Source organism: Thalassophryne amazonica, chromosome 14, assembly GCF_902500255.1.
Source record: "Thalassophryne amazonica chromosome 14, fThaAma1.1, whole genome shotgun sequence".
Lineage (NCBI taxonomy): Eukaryota > Metazoa > Chordata > Actinopteri > Batrachoidiformes > Batrachoididae > Thalassophryne > Thalassophryne amazonica.
The window spans coordinates 32,164,366-32,182,182 of NC_047116.1; the positions used below are offsets into that span (position 1 = coordinate 32,164,366).

At 36.0% G+C, this 17,817-nt stretch overlaps 2 protein-coding genes across 2 annotated transcripts in view; both read left to right on the forward strand.

Moving 5' to 3' along the window:
• The window catches only part of LOC117524672 (interferon-induced helicase C domain-containing protein 1-like), a 35,036-nt gene extending 34,587 nt beyond the window's left edge, over positions 1 to 449 (forward strand). The window contains exon 14 of the mRNA XM_034186486.1: positions 211 to 449. Coding sequence (XP_034042377.1) covers positions 211 to 399 — 189 coding nt within the window. The 3' untranslated portion in view covers positions 400 to 449. The remainder of the gene's footprint in view (positions 1 to 210) is intronic.
• A 9,630-nt stretch (positions 450 to 10,079) lies between these two features.
• fap (fibroblast activation protein, alpha) overlaps positions 10,080 to 17,817 on the forward strand; it is a 28,010-nt gene continuing 20,272 nt past the window's right edge. The window contains exons 1-10 of the mRNA XM_034186991.1: positions 10,080 to 10,242; positions 10,427 to 10,508; positions 12,489 to 12,575; positions 12,672 to 12,766; positions 12,856 to 12,930; positions 13,023 to 13,075; positions 13,216 to 13,288; positions 15,186 to 15,306; positions 15,406 to 15,560; positions 17,706 to 17,803. Of these exons, the coding sequence (XP_034042882.1) occupies positions 10,240 to 10,242; positions 10,427 to 10,508; positions 12,489 to 12,575; positions 12,672 to 12,766; positions 12,856 to 12,930; positions 13,023 to 13,075; positions 13,216 to 13,288; positions 15,186 to 15,306; positions 15,406 to 15,560; positions 17,706 to 17,803 (842 nt within the window). The 5' untranslated portion in view covers positions 10,080 to 10,239. The remainder of the gene's footprint in view (positions 10,243 to 10,426; positions 10,509 to 12,488; positions 12,576 to 12,671; positions 12,767 to 12,855; positions 12,931 to 13,022; positions 13,076 to 13,215; positions 13,289 to 15,185; positions 15,307 to 15,405; positions 15,561 to 17,705; positions 17,804 to 17,817) is intronic.

The window sequence follows — 17,817 nt, forward strand, 5'->3', positions numbered from 1 at the left end:
AAGAATCTGAATGTGTGTGTGGGTGTGTGTGTTTCTTTGTTTCTTGCATTTTCCATACTGCCCCAAGTTTTTCTGATGTGGGCTTTTATATGCAATGCATCTTTTTTAAAATTTGAAGCCAAAATCTGTTCCATTGTTGTTCGTGCAGTAGACACGCTTGCTGTCCACCCAACTTCATTGTTTTCCATTAAGTCATGTCTTCTGTTGCAGAATTGGGGTTCCATGATGCAGTACCGTGGGATTGAGTGTCCCTGCCTCCATGTGAAAAACTTTGTGGTGACATGCAATGGAAAGAAGATCAGCAAATGCACCAAGTGGAATGAGCTTGCAGTCAAGTTTACTGACTTTGACTATGCAAGCTGGGTGTCTCAAAACCCAGAGGATGAAGATACAGAATGAGCCAGAAGGGCATTTGATGGAGTGTACTGTATCTCCACCCAGATTCAAAATGACCCATTTTGTTTTGTTTTAATATTCAAATATCCAGGTCAGATTCCATCTTTCCAAAAGACCTTTTGAAAAAAGATTCTGAGCATATACAACCGTCAGTTCCAACATTTTCATCAAGCTTCATTCAAATTTGCACTTAAATGAACTGAGCTCTCTTGTTGCTAAGGTTGCGTATCGAATGCCGGTTCTTTTTGGGGATCATTAAGAATTGATTCGATCCACCGACATCAATAGCCTTTTTGCTTAATGATTCCCTTATTGGTCCTTCAGAGCGGCCGTTGTTTTTGAGGGTGTTTTTCGGGAAAATGATCATTTCTCTACATTGATTACAGACCCTGCAGTGGCTCTGTAATCAACCGCTTCTGCAGCATGACTCCACTTTGAAGCGTGAACCAGTGAAGCAGTGCTTCGATCCCCTGGCTTGTTGGTTCTTTGATTTGCTTCTCTTCAGAAACGGCAAGTCCGATTCTTAACCCCTCTCAAAGCCATTAAAATATGTCAATCGTGAGTCACTTTTGTGTGGATTAAAGTCACTAACTGGGACTCTTGTCTCGTTGAAGTCAGGAAAAGAGAATCATCCTCTGTTCTGTTGGCGTGGCTCCAAACGCTGCACGGCTCTCTGCCAAGACAGAGTGCGGTCAGAATTAATAACTTCAAAATGAATTGCTGCTTTAAATAAAATGACACCTCTTTCCAAACGCTGTAATACAGACAATAAACTACAATCGACTAAAAGGTTTTTTCCTCCACAAGTGAGGCTTCCTGCATTTTTATGAATTACGTCCTGACGTGCAGCGCAGTCAGCTGAGCTCAGCTTAGATGTATGGAAAGACATTCATGCCAATAATGTTTGAAAGGAAATGCTTTTGACAAAACTACAGATTTTACTTCTATTTATCTCCAGAGTTCAAGGATCCACCATGTAGAGTTTATTATGTCCAGAGTTTAAGGATCAATTTCATATTTGTTTACTTTAAGACCCAATAAAATGTTGACATAGAAAACCTATAAAGCCTACTTTTAGTACACAGAAAATTCACAAGAGGTATCGATAAGGGAATCGATAAGGAATTGGATCAATAAGCGGAATCGATAATGGTATCAGTATCGCTAAAATCTTATCAATACCCATCCCTACTTGTAGCGTTAAGTGATTTTAATCTAGGTTGACTCTACGTGCATCTCGCTCAAGCCACATATTTAACAGACTACGATGATCCCAATATCTTTATCCTCATTCATGAAAAATTGCTACCCCGGCAGTAACTGAAAAAAAAGATGTCGTAAGTGCACTCAAGGAATTTTGAGTTTGAATGTTACTGTTTGTTGGTTCTTTTTTTAGCCACATGTACGTATGTCTGCAAATCTATGTATTTTTGCAATGTTTTTTTCAGATTTGGGCTTTGTTTAATGTTGGGGGCCTTTTGTTCATTCTGTTCTGGTGAAGAGTAGCTTTATTTCATTCTAATTTTAATGTGTTGTATCTCGACAGTTACCACTGTTAGGGCCCCTTCACACATAGTACGGATAAGTACAAATCAGGGCAGATCACAATGGAACAGCTCGTATGAGTGAACCGAGAAAACATCAAGCCGATGGGCAGGCATGAGCGATGCCGCTGCGATGGTTTTCAACATAGGAATACAGTGTGAGCAGCTAGAGTACATGTGTAACCACATCACAGCTTCTGTGGAAAAAAAAAAGAAATACATACTTATTCCAAAATGAAGCTGGGTTGTCCAAATGTGCTTTAGCATACCTCAGTCGACTGTTTATGGCATTTATGCAGAAAAGGCTTCCTCTGCATTACAGCATCATACAGCATCTCTTTGTGCAAAGTGCGCTGTATAGTTGAACGATGCACAGAGACACTGCAGCAAGATCATGTTGTAGGTCTTTAGAGCAGGTCTGTGCATTGACTATGACTGTTGTCTCCATCCTTCACTTCATCTTATCTGAGATTTTTCTTGGCCTGCCACTTCGGGCCTTAACTACTACTGTGCCTGCGGTCTTCCATTTCCTCACTATGTTCCTCACAGTGGAAACTGACAGCTGAAATCTCTGAGATAGCTTTTTGTATCCTTCCTCTAAACCATGATGTTCAACAGTCTTTGTTTTCAGGTCATTTGAGTTTAGAGGCTCCCATGTTGCCACTCATTAGAAGAGATGCAAAGAGGGGAAACATTTGCAAATTGCCACCTTAAATACCCTTTCTCATGATTGGATTCACCTGTGTAAGGAGGTCAAGGGTCAGTGAGCTCACCAAACCAATCTTGTGTTCCAGTAATTAATGCTAAATGTATTAAAATCAATAAAATGACAAGGATGCCTAAATTTATGCACCTGACCAATTGTGTTTAGATAATTATTGCACACTTTCTGTAAATACTAGAAACTTCATTTCACTTCTCAAATATCAGTGTGTTCATCTGCTATATGATATATTTGATTGAAATTTTTGATCCAGACAACCAATGATTTATAAAGGAAAATCATGAAAATTATCAGGGGTGCCCAAACTTTTGCATACAACTGTAAAGCTATTGAGCTTAGACTGGTACATACTGACCAACATACTCCAACTAAACACTGAATCCTTAACAACGAATATGCGTTTAGATTTTAGACATATTTTGAACAGATGTTATGTAACACTATAAGAATGAAAAGGTTAAAAATGCATGATGATAGACTGAGATGGATCTTATCTAGTGTCCATGCAGTATTTGTCTCAAAATTAGCAAATTTGCTACTATAGGCTACATTGCAAGATTTTCATTTTGTACATGTTTTTGTGACCTTTTGACCCTTGGATATTTCATTTGCATATTATTTTGCACACTTAACGGGCAAAATTGGAAAGGGTTTGAATACAAACATTTTAAGATATATATTGTTCTCTGATTGGTATATCTAGAGATATAGGAATTTCTGTTTCCCCTACCCCTGAAGTATACTACCAGGTGTGCGGGGAAGGTGGGCGTGGCTTATGGCGTCATTTTCTCAGTTACTGCCAGGTAGCAAACGTCTAACCAAACTTTTGTATATGTTCAATGGTCTAGTTCAAAGATATGAATAAAAATTTAAGGGACATCTTATGCACATGGGGGACCACCTCAGCCAATGGCGTATTTGAGGTTTTTGGGTTTTACCAAACTCTGACTTTTTTAGTGTTCAAGTGTTTCCTTTTCTAATACCTAGGAGTTTAAAACACGTGTTTTTGTTGTTGTTGCTGTTGCATTTGGGGTCAGGTGCAGAGTCCAAGATTTGTCAAGTTGGTGTTTTATTGGTGAAGATGTGAATTAAATCAGCATATTATTGTGGGAATGTTAGATTTTTGTGTTGACTTTTTTAAATGCTAAATGTATTGATGATTTGGATCACTGGAGGAAGTAAAGATGCTGAATAAATGGGTGGAAAAACCTTTCCAAACGACTGGTCTCACGGGATTGAAGTCTCTACGCCTGATGTCTCCTCAGAGTCCACCTGTCAGCAAACATGTAAGCAAACAGGTGTGATATTTTACATTTAGCCCAACTGAAGGTGAGTCATAAATGTCTGACAGGGCTGTTTTAAGAAATATTCATGAGATGGTTTTCTCTCAAACCTCTTTAAGATTGGCATCACAAATAAGGAATTTAAACCATGTTTACTTAAAAATAGAATGTCTTAAGCTCTTGAATTTACATTTTATTTATGGTGCTGATGTGTATTCTGGCTCAGCCTCTTTCCACCATTTGAAATAAAAATATTGACTACCTTATTTTCATTATTATGTACTTCTTTCTCATTAATGGAAGGACATTTCTCATAGATCGGTTTTACCATCTAATTTTTTTGAGTTGCTTTCTCCTAATTGTTAATATCTTACAGCTGTAAGAAACATGATTATATAAACTGATCTGTTCCATTGATCCTCTTCAGGTTCATGACATAATTTTATATTTATGACCTGTTTCATTTCTGATTATGCATCTCATGACTTACCTCATTAAAATAGTAGTATCTTGTAATGATATAATTTTAGTTACTGTCTCAATATGACAATCTTTTTATGATACTACTGTCTCTTGTAAGACATTTTAATGTGGCTTCTCATAATGTACTTATGACTTACTGTATCATAATGACTTTGGATCTCAACTGCAAGGTGATATAGTTTTTCATAAATCCACAGCGTTGCTTACTTATACGTATATACGACACCCCTCTGTATTGTAGTATCTCATAAATATTAAGCCATCTGATAATTATGAGGTAGTACGTCATAATGGTGACTTAGTCTCTCATAAATATGATGTTTCTCATAGATGGCACATGGTTTCTTACAAACACAACAGTATATCATAGTTATGACATATTTTGTAACAGCATATCAGTTATAACTTAGTAATACAGTTATGAGAAGTTTTAGCCCTGTTTATATACTATCTCTTAATTTTGAGATACACTCTAAAAAATGAACTATTGTCACTGAGAAAACGTGATGTAACAATATGCATAGATTTTTTTTTTTATTTCAACTAGAGACGTCTTGTGGCATTAACTCAGTTGATATAAACTATAAATAACTAAGGTGAAATAAATTTTAAAAATCTATGCAAATTGTTACATCAGTTTTTCTCGTTGAGACAGCAGTTCCTTTTTTAGAGTGTACCATAATCATATGTCATTTGGTTCTCATCACTTCCTGTAATTTGAACTACTGTGGTATCGCAAAGATGAAATAGTATCCCAGGGATGAGTAACTTTCTCACAGCTGTGATACTGTCTCATAATTGTGAGATAGTGTTTATTAAAATATCCTAAATCTTAATATCCCATAATTATGACTTGGTATTACTTAAATATAGCAGCATCTTCTAACTATGACTTAATTTCTCATGGCAGCATTTGATAATTTTGACTTAGCATTTCATACATATGACTTTGTATCTTATTGCGAACTTTTACGACATATCTGTTTATTGTGAGATACTATGTCATAATTACAACTTACCAACTCAAACTTCATAATGATGAGTTAGTAGTGCAAAAAAAAAAGCAATGTTTATTAGTGCAATAGTAATTATTTGGTAATTTATTAGTGCAATATTAAAGCAGGGATGGTGGACAAGTGGTTAGTGTGCTTGGTTTCAGTGCAGAAGGTTCCCTGTTCAAACCCCACCCCTGCCACATTTCTTCATGTAGTGTGGAGTTGTGTCAGGAAGGGCATCCGGTGTAAACCTTGTGCCAAATCAACTTGCAGACCCACCTTGGGTCTGACCCCAAGTGAAAATACAACACTGAAAAAGAATGTTTGAACGAACTTAAAAAAAAAAGTGTTACAATTTGTAAAAACCTGAATGAATTAAGTTGTTTGATCTTAAGTTTGTAAGTTAGAGTTGATTTAAATTTCAAACTTAAGTTCAAACAACTTAATTCATTCAAGTTTTTACAAATTGTAACACTTTTTTAAGTTGGTTCAAACATTCTCTTTTTTCAGTGAAGAGAGCAGTCGAAGAAAAAATATTTACATGAGTGAAAGATGGAACGCGCAATCCAACAAATGAAATGCTATACCTTTGGAAATCATTCATATAACATCTAAATAGATCTGCATCATTTATTTTCTTGATATTTTACTTAAAATTAGGTGTTTCTTCTTAGATCAGGAATCAGAAGGCAGTAAGACCAAGCAGTTCACTCCTCACTTTTACAAAAGGCCGTGGCGACGGGTACGGACCCGTATCTACAGAGACCATTCTAAAGATACGGAGTATTGAGTGCGAAACGCATGGGAGGAAAATGCACACTAGTGACGTCACTCATTGGGAGAAATAATAAATGTGATGCAACACAGACTCCACTAATCAAAAATGATCTATATCGATCCTAATTTTAAAAACTTAGAATCATGAGAAAGAAATTATCTCAAAATTATGAAAAAGCTTCTCCTAGTTATTCGTTAGTCGTAATATTATGAGAATAAAGTCGTAATTTTAAGACTTCGAGAATAAAGTCGTAATTTTACAAGAAAAAAGTAGTAATATTATGAGAATAAAGTAATTTTACGAGAATAAAGTCATAATATTACGAGAATAAAGTCATAATATTACGAGAATAAAGTCATAATATTATGAGAATAAAGTCGTAATTTTAAGACTTCAAGAATAAAGCCGTAATATTACGAGAAAAAAGTCGTAATATTATGAGAATAAAGTCGTAATTTTAAGACTTCGAGAATAAAGCCGTAATATTACGAGAATAAAGCCGTAATATTACGAGAATGAAGTCGTAATATTACGAGAATGAAGTCGTAATATTATGAGAATAAAGTCGTAATTTTAAGACTTCGAGAATAAAGTCGTAATATTACGAGAATGAAGTCGGAATATTATGAGAATAAAGTCGTAATTTTAAGACTTTGAGAATAAAGTCGTAATATTACGAGAATGAAGTCGTAATATTACGAGAATGAAGTCGTAATATTGAGAATAAAGTCGTAATTTTAAGACTTCGACAATAAAGTCGTAATATTACGAGAATAAAGTCGTAATATTACGAGAATGAAGTCGTAATATTACGAGAATGAAGTCGTAATATTATGAGAATAAAGTCGCAATTTTAAGACTTCGAGAATGAAGTCGTAATATTATGAGAATAAAGTCGTAATATTATGAGAATGAAGTCGTAATATTATGAGCATAAAGTCGTAATTTTAAGACTTCAAGAATAAAGTCGTAATTTTACAAGAAAAAAGTAGTAATATTATGAGAATAAAGTAATTTTACGAGAATAAAGTCATAATATTACGAGAATAAAGTCATAATATTATGAGAATAAAGTCGTAATTTTAAGACTTCGAGAATAAAGTTGTAATATTACGAGAAAAAAGTCGTAATATTACGAGAATGAAGTCGTAATATTATGAGAATAAAGTCGTAATTTTAAGACTTCGAGAATAAAGTCGTAATATTACGAGAAAAAAGTTGTAATATTACGAGAATAAAGTCGTAATATTACGAGAATAAAGTCATAATATTACGAGAATAAAGTCATAATATTACGAGAATGAAGTCGTATAATATTACGAGAATAAAGTCGTACTATTACGAGAAAAAAGTCGTAATATTGAGAATAAAGTCGTAATTTTAAGACTTCGACAATAAAGTCGTAATTTTACGAGAAAAATGTAATATTACGAGAATAAAGTCATAATATTACGAGAATAAAGTCGTAATATTATGAGAATAAAGTCGTAATTTTACAAGAAAAAAGTAGTAATATTATGAGAATAAAGTAATTTTACGAGAATAAAGTCATAATATTACGAGAATAAAGTCATAATATTATGAGAATAAAGTCGTAATTTTAAGACTTCGAGAATAAAGTCGTAATATTACGAGAAAAAAGTCGTAATATTACGAGAATAAAGTCGTAATATTATGAGAATAAAGTCGTAATTTTAAGACTTCGAGAATAAAGTCGTAATATTACGAGAAAAAAGTCGTAATATTACGAGAATGAAGTCGTAATATTATGAGAATAAAGTCGTAATTTTACGAGAAAAATGTAGTAATATTACGAGAATAAAGTAATTTTACGAGAATAAAGTCATAATATTACGAGAATAAAGTCATAATATTATGAGAATAAAGTCGTAATTTTAAGACTTCGAGAATAAAGTCGTAATATTACGAGAAAAAAGTCGTAATATTACGAGAATAAAGTCGTAATTTTAAGACTTCGAGAATAAAGTCGTAATATTACGAGAAAAAAGTCGTAATATTATGAGAATAAAGTCGTAATTTTAAGACTTCGAGAATAAAGTCGTAATATTATGAGAATAAAGTCATAATATTATGAGAATAAAGTCGTAATTTTAAGACTTCGAGAATAAAGTCATAATATTATGAGAATAAAGTCGTAATTTTAAGACTTCGAGAATAAAGTCGTAATATTACGAGAAAAAAGTCGTAATATTACGAGAATGAAGTCGTAATATTATGAGAATAAAGTTGTAATTTTACGAGAAAAATGTAGTAATATTACGAGAATAAAGTAATTTTACGAGAATAAAGTCATAATATTACGAGAATAAAGTCATAATATTATGAGAATAAAGTCGTAATTTTAAGACTTCGAGAATAAAGTCGTAATATTATGAGAAAAAAGTCGTAATATTATGAGAATAAAGTCGTAATTTTAAGACTTCGAGAATAAAGTCGTAATATTATGAGAATAAAGTCATAATATTATGAGAATAAAGTCATAATTTTAAGACTTCGAGAATAAAGTCATAATATTATGAGAATAAAGTCGTAATTTTAAGACTTTGAGAATAAAGTTGTAATATTACGAGAAAAAAGTCGTAATATTACGAGAATGAAGTCGTAATATTACGAGAATGAAGTCGTATAATATTACGAGAATAAAGTCGTAATATTATGAGAAAAAAGTCGTAATATTGAGAATAAAGTCGTAATTTTAAGACTTCGACAATAAAGTCGTAATTTTACGAGAAAAATGTAATATTACGAGAATAAAGTCATAATATTACGAGAATAAAGTCATAATATTACGAGAATAAAGTCGTAATTTTAAGACTTCGAGAATAAAGTCGTAATATTACGAGAATAAAGTCGTAATATTATGAGAATAAAGTCGTAATTTTAAGACTTCGAGAATAAAGTCGTAATATTACGAGAAAAAAGTCGTAATATTATGAGAATGAAGTCGTAATATTATGAGAATAAAGTCGTAATTTTACGAGAAAAATGTAGTAATATTACGAGAATAAAGTAATTTTACGAGAATAAAGTCATAATATTACGAGAATAAAGTCATAATATTATGAGAATAAAGTCGTAATTTTAAGACTTCGAGAATAAAGTCGTAATATTACGAGAATGAAGTCGTAATTTTAAGACTTCGAGAATAAAGTCGTAATATTACGAGAAAAAAGTCGTAATATTATGAGAATAAAGTCGTAATTTTAAGACTTCGAGAATAAAGTCGTAATATTATGAGAATAAAGTCATAATATTATGAGAATAAAGTCGTAATTTTAAGACTTCGAGAATAAAGTCATAATATTATGAGAATAAAGTCGTAATTTTAAGACTTCGAGAATAAAGTCGTAATATTACGAGAAAAAAGTCGTAATATTACGAGAATGAAGTCGTAATATTATGAGAATAAAGTCGTAATATTATGAGAATAAAGTCGTAATTTTAAGACTTCGAGAATAAAGTCGTAATTTTACGAGAATAAAGTCATAATATTTCGACTTTTTTCTTGTAATATTAAAATGAATAGCAGAAATAAATACTGCTTTTGTCAGGGTTTTTTGTTGTTGTTTTGTTTGTTTGCTTTTGGGTTTTTTTTGTTTTTGTTTTTTTCGTTTCTTCCTTGAGTGACTGGTTGAGGAAGACGTGTCGGGAAGCGCAAAAGTTATTGCGTCTTTTTTTTGTTTTTTTAGTTTTGTGTGTGTGTGTGTGTGTGTGTGTGTGTGTGTGTGTGTGTGTGTGTGTGTGTGTGTGTGTGTGTGTGTGTGTGTGTGTGTGTGTGTGTGTGTGTGTGTGTGTGTGTGGTACAAGTACAAATAGTACATGCACAAATAGATTGTGCGTGCGTGCGTGCTGGGGATGTCTGCGTGGAGCAGCTGCGTGTGTGTGTGGAGCTGCTGCAGCTTCAGTCGGATGAGCTCCGTTTCTTCTTTCTCCCACTTTGAGTGTCAGAAAGCTGCCGTGGGTTTGTTTTGCGTGAACCGCTCGTCCGCCCGTCGATCAGCGCGTCTGCGTCATCATGGTCAGTGAACGAGTTTATATCCTCACAAAAAGCAAAAAGAGAAGAAAGAAAAGTTTGGGGATGTGGATGAGAGAAGTTGTGTGTGTGTGTGTGTGTGTGTGTGTGTGTGTGTGTGTGTGTGTGTGTGTGTGTGTGTGTGTGTGTGTGTGTGTGTGTGTGTGTGTGTGTGTGTGTGTGTGTGTAGGGCTACAGCAGGGTGCTGTGGGTGCTGCTGGGTGCTGCTGTCGTCATCACACTGATCACCCTCCCGGCGGTTTACTTGAACAGTAAGTTAAAGCGCACACAACGTACGATCCAATCCAAAAGTTTGTTTGTTTTCATTCAACTATTTTGCATTACTTCACTCTGTGTGTCTTGTGATCCGTTTCTTCTTTTGTGGATTGTGTCTTGTGCAAACTCATAGAAATAGTGACATGTTGCCAATGTACCCAAAGTTCATGCCGCCGCAATTTAAACAGCGCCCCCATGTGCCACAAATAAATAAATGTCTCACCTTTATCACTCATTTCAGTTGGAGACGTGAAACACACAGATTTTGTAATGTAGTTGCCATTTTGATTCAGAATATTGCACAAATTGGGGGAGAGGGGGGTCCACATGGGCTCCTTATGGGCACATTTAATATATGTTTTATTGCACATAGAATAATTACATGCTGCAGCTATAAATAGTTGAACTGCCAACACATACGTATCTGTATTTACCCATAAATTATTGGATATTTTTCAGTCAACATATAAAATATACCAAAGCACTGAAACTGCCCTGATGAAGGTTCAGAATGATATACTTGTAGATATTAACAAATTGAAAGTGGCATTTCATGTATTATTGCAATTATACAATTGATCATAATGCCCTGCTAAACAGACTGACAAAGAGAGTCTGCATAAAAAGACTTGCGCGACAATGGGTGAAAACCAACATCAACATTTTTGAATGCCCATGCAATTTACTATTATATGTATTCAGTCATTATATGGGATCTTAGTAGCTCAGGGCCTATGTTTAGCTTAATATTTTGTTAAACATTTAGCCAAATATATTGTCTGTGTAAATATCTAAATGTTTGCTAAATCTTTAGTATATGTTTACTGAATAAAAATTAATTATCCAAAATTATGAACAGAAGATAAACTACATGAACTTGCCTTGAAATGTAATCAAGCATCATGTAAGTTCGGAACGGAAATTTGTGTGGCGCAAACCAAGATCATGAGCATTGGTTGGAAACATATCAAAACACCAATCACCATCAACGGCCAACAACTGGAAAGTGTCAACAAATACTTGGGATCACTGATCAGAGAAGATGGCTCAGATACAGAAATTCAATCAAGAATAGCACAGGCATCATCAGCAATGAAGAAGATCGTGAAAGACCAATCAGTCACCACCAAGCATAACATCACATTCCTCAGAGCTCTTGTGTTTTTCATATTTACGTACGCTTGCAAGACCTGAACCCTGAACAAAGAACACCAACAGAAAATAACAGCTTTTAAAATGAGATGCTATCGGATCATCTTGGGCATCACCTACCAAGACCACATTTGAAATGAGGACGTCAGGAAGACCATAAAAGACCACATAGGAGAATACGATGATCTCTTAACTAAAGTGAGAAAGTAAAAACCTAAGTGGTACGGACACATCACAAGCTCAGATGGACCTGCCAAAACCTGCAAAAAAAAAAAAAAAAAAAGAAATGTAGAAGGCAAAAGGAAGAGAGGATGGCAGAAGAAAAGATGGTCGAACAACATCGAAGAATGGACCAATATGACATTTGCTGAATTGTAATAGTTGGTACACAACTTAATTTATTTTCATTTATATAGCACCAAATCACAACAAAAGCTTCACAAAAGTAAGGTCTAACCATACCAACCCCTAGAGCAAGCACACAGGCGACAGTGGTAAGGAAAAACTCCCTCTGATGATATTGAGGAAGAAACCTCAAGCAGACCAGACTGAAAGGGGTGACCCACTGCTTAGGCCATTCTAACAATTACAAGGTTTTGCAAAGTTTTGCAGAGCAGAAGAAACAGAAAACAGGAAATCAAACAAAATAATTATATAAAAAAGATGAGAAGTCCACACACAACCACAACCATTAAGAATGGAGGAAACTGGTGGACCGCAGCTCTAAATGGCACCCCAATGACTCCACAAGGAGTTAAGGGAAAGAGGAGGAGGAGGAGGATCCAAAATTACAGCCGTAATCAACATTATTTCTGTATTTTCAGGAGAAGATACCAAAAAGCCGTTTACCCTTGCAGATTATTTCAATACCAGTATTAGGTGGAAATCCTACAATCTCCTATGGATATCAGGTATGTTTACTGCACTCTTTGGCCTTCTGAGAGGATGATATCAGACCTGTCAAAACAATGTTCATGTGGCATCAATGTGGCTTTTTGTTCCTGCAGACAAAGAGTATCTGCATAAAACAAGAGAAGGGAACATCTTCTCCTACAATGCTGAAACCAAAGAGGAAACACTTTATTTGAGCAATTCAACCTTTGTAATATATATTTGATAACAAAACATTCATAACAATAAATACTTATTTTACTGGATATATGATATATTGTGTTCCCACAAACATTGTAGGAGCAGGTGGGTGCCATAGATTACATGCTTTCTGGTGATTATAAATATGTCGCTTTTGAAAGCAACTACACAAAGGTAAGTTGTACAGCTGATTTTGTATTATAATGCTGTAAATTTGTATTTATTTATCATTAAATTATAAATATTTTTTGCTGGCAATCCAACAGCAGTGGAGACATTCATACACAGCATCTTATTCCATCTATGACAGAGAAAATTCGTAAGTATTTTATCTTTATATCACCTTTGGCAATGTTGACAGCGTTCACCGTATTTTTATACTGATAAACTACTGGTCTCCAATCTCATTAGTGTATTGTGCAGTCTTTTGATTTACATTAAGTTTATATTTTATTGCAGAACTTTTGTTACATCAGTGAATCTTCCAGATAGTCTCCAGTACTTTTTCTGGGCACCAACAGGAAACAAATTTGTGAGTTTATATCATTTGTAGCGATCATTTGTAGTGAAGTGTGACGCTTTGTTAAGGGCCCCTTCACACATACAGTAACACAACTGAGGCAGAATGGCGCACAAAGAAGTTCGAATGGCACTCATGGGAAATCGGAGCTGTACTCGTACGCCTCGTAAAGCAGTTTCCACATTCATTCGGGCATGGCACATGCACTCTATATTCACGTGCCGCTCGTGCCGGAAACCCATTAGAACGGCGGGCAAGATGAGGTCACACTGCCATCTGATTGTGTTTGCAGCATTCACACGGCATGTCATACGCATGTCGAACACATGGTGCAACGGCTGAGGAGCTGCACAAAATCATTGGCCATGTCAAACTGTGGCCGAATGGCGCGATCGAGGCAACCTTCACACCAGCTGTTGAATGTCATCAAATGCCAGACGAATGGCCAGTCAACCCACTCTCCGCCGGAGTCTGCTGGAGTCTGTGTGCCACACACGAACATCCAACAACACTTGTGGGCCACTTCGCGGAGCCATTCACGCAGCCAGCACGAAAATAGAGACCAGGGCACCACTTTCGAGCCAGCTGTGCGAATGGCACCACATTTTCAACTCGAGTGTGTTACCGAGCAACACAAATGTGAGTGTGCTCCCTGACAACACAAATGGCATGCAAGTGTGCGACGTGCTCCCTCCCGCAAAACAGATGGCGTGGGAGTGTGTCCCCCTCCAACCATGATGTCAAATGGATGACATTCGATGTCAAGCAGGGAGGGAGCTGACCACCGCTCATGCTCAGTGCTACCATCCTGCAGTGTACGCCGTTCCACATCGCAGCCGCAGCATCAGCGCAACACACAGCTGGGGAATACATATTGTTACATGTGCTGCTATCACCCATGTGAAAGGCACGGTGCTGCATGTGTGTCTGCAAATGATGGCGACATCGGGGAAAAAAAATGAACTGGATTGCCCTAACCACCTCTCAGCAATGACCATGCAGTCAAAGCTACACCTGACTGCTGCGTCATCGCTACACACAACTGGAAAACACATATTGTGCTATGCAGAATATCACCTAGCGAGACGCCACCGCGAGGCACGTGCATTGGTGGGCTCTCCTCACATTGTAATAAATAAAATCACATATCACCTTTGCAGCGCGGTCACCAGTACTTCAGAGCAGACTAGACAGAGGGACACATGGAGCCAGCTGATGTGTTCATGGCATGAGCGCATTAGGTGATTCATGTAAAAAATTAAAGAAAGAGAGTCATCCATATCAGTTCCGTATTTCCATGTTTACATCCAGGAGGAGGATAAATCTTGTATTGTCCACTTTTTATAACAAGAATTAAATATTAAACAAGTGCGGTTGTGTTTTTGTGTGTGTGTGAGTCTGTGTTTGTTTTTGTTGTTCCAGTGGGAACAGAATCATGGCTACTAACATGATTGTCTTACATTTAAACAGTCTATTTATTGTTCTTATGATGTTCTGTTCTGTGCCTTTACATTTCCATTGATTTCTGCACAGCATAAATAATATGTCCAGCATGTCATTGCTGTTGCTGCTGTCTGAGCGCAATGCACGTCCTCGCACTGTGTTCATGCACAGACACTCGATCGTGCATGAAACCATCGCCGTGGAATCGTTCATGCTTGCCTGACCGCATGTCCCTCCCAACAGCAGGTGGAATGTTTCGTGGTTCGCCAATTCGGCTTTTGTCACTCTTTTTCTGCGTCTTCCACCCAACTTCGTGTTAAGTGTGAAGGGGCCATAAGCAAAACAATGTGGAATCCATGTGTTTTGCAAAAAAAAAAAAAAAGATTCTGGAAAAGTGTTTTTCAAAGTGTGTATGATGTATTTCTGTTCAATCTAAATCTGTTTTTCATGCTCTTGTATTTCACAGGTTTATGTTTCAAAGTTCAACATTTTTTTGAAATCCAGCGTCACTGCTGAAGCCATACAACTTACGTACAATGGCAAAAAGAATGAGATCCTTAACGGCGTCTGTGACTGGGTGTATGAAGGTAAACAATGTTTATGGTTTAACGGAGATGTGTCACTCAATAACATACAATAACAATAACTCGTACTAACTGATTTTTGGTTTCCTCAAACTATTTCAGAGGAGGTGTTTGCATCAGGCGGGGCAATGTGGTGGTCATCAACGGGAAAATTCTTGGCTTACGCAGAGTTCAATGATACACAAGTTCCTAAAGTGGAATTCTCCTGGTACGGCTCAGAGCAGTACCCTGAAACTGTGGTTCTTCCATACCCAAAGGTGGGTTAACAATGTGCATTTATGAAGCATAGAATGTCATTTTTACCCTCTTGAACACTTCCTTGTGTAGGTCATTCATACAAAATCATTTTGTAAACTAAACCACAAAATATTATTCAAAATCTATTCATTTTTCAAAATCTCATCAGTGTGTTTTACAGTCTAATCTGTACACTGTCAACCATGAGCAATGCAAAAAGTCAGTTAAAGGATTTAGAATGTTTTATTGATGAAAATGCTTAAAGCATTTTGTTATAATTTTAAAAACCTTGTGTCCAGACTGCCTTACATGTTTCCTCGACTGCACCTGAGATATTAAGTTCAGGAAATTTCTATAATGCTTCAACCAACCATATCAATATGTTTTTTAACCAATGTCTTTATTTTTATTATGTAGGGTTAGGCTCAAATGTATGATTTATGGATTTGTACTGAGACACATATTACAAAGTGAAGCGAACTAACTTTTCAGACTGGTAGGAAGTTGATGTGAACTTGGACATTACAAAGAAAAAAACATTACTGGTCATATTTCTTTATCACATAGTTGGTTGCTAGCATTGCTTCATTGCAATTTTTAGTACAATTTGTGTATTTTTGCAACTCCATGGACCTCTGCGCCATTTCTTTCTTTCCTAAACTAAATTTCGAAAGCAGTTCTTGCAAATAAAGCAATGTTCAAAAGAGAGAGTACTTATTAATGTTTTAAAACTGGTCTCCCATTACCAAATTTTATTACATTATTGTCAATGATTTTGACAAACAAATAAATTGGATACCCAAATGTGGCCTGAAATCAAAAAGAGAAGAATTCAACCAGCTTAAATTAATGGTTTCAATTGGTAACATCTAAATTAGTTAAATTGTTTGAGCTTAAATTTGTAAGTTAGAGTTGATCTAACTTAATAACTTAAGTTCAAATAACTCAGTTAATTCAGGTGTTACCAATTGAAACAAATTTTAAGTTGGTTCTTGGTTCATTGCAGGTGTAATCAGTGGTAAATTTCAAAAGGTTTCAAAAATTTGTGTTGTCGGAAGAAAAAAAATTGTGAACTAAAAGAGTGAATAATTCAATAAGTTAGTACAGTTCGGTGCTAATCTGCATAAAAGATAAAAATGGGTAGAGTATGCAATAACTTGGACCTACTGTTTTCTGAACAGAAGCCTCCTGATCCTCCTCCACAACATGAAACCCATGAAAAGCATGTCATGCTGATCAACAGAAGACATTTTTGGGATTTTAAACAGAGAATTCTATCTTTTTTGAAAAGTATGCAGAAAATGCACATGTGAGAAGAGAGTTGTATAATGGAAATCATATGTAATCATTAACAGCTGGCAAAGATTTTTTTTTTTTAAATCACAGCCAACTATTAAAAACCTGATTTCCTCTATTTTGAAATTGGGACAGACATTTTCATAACACATTAAAGGTACAAAAAGGTAACATGTCAAAATGCTAGCGTATTATCGGTATATTCATTAAGGATATATGATGATGCAGTCTTGAAGTTAAATGGGATTCTTTTGATATAATGTGGCCATAGTCTCCACTCCCCCGACCCCACCCCCCCAATCCCCGCAACACACACACAGCACACACAGAACAGCAGACCAAACAGTCCGCTCCCAAAAACCGGTCTGCCCTCCGTCCACTGCGCATGCGTCATTTCGGCGCTCTGCCACTTGTCTGAGACAGAGTCTCTTCACCCAAAGCGAATGGATTAATGTGATTATTAACAATCAGATGACAAGGTAAAACCTCTTAAATCATTCTAAAGTCAGTTTTAAGCAGAAACGAGGCAATACTTGGTGATGCTTTGAAATGACCGATGCGCAGTGAACGCATCAGGAAGCAGCTCATGTAGCTGCGGCGCTCTGATCGCTTCCTCCATCTTTTATGACAAAATAATTCTGAATTTATGTGGAAATGATTGTTGTACAAAAGCTTCAGATATCTGTCGCTAAGATCGATGATGACTGGAATGAAGTTTGAAGCAGAAACGAGGTGATAATCCGTGAACCGCAGCTAATCACGCATGCGCAATGAAGGCAGGGCGGACTGATTTTTAGGGAGGGACCATTCAGTCTGCGACACCGCCCTTTAATGGTCCAGAACATTAAATATTCTTGTGTTTGTTCCAGGCCGGAACAACCATTCCCACGGTGAAACTGTATGTAGTCGATACCACCGATATCTCTCGCCGCTCACGGGTGGTGGTGCCCTCTTCTGTTGCCTCTGGGTCTGTGTTGTTTG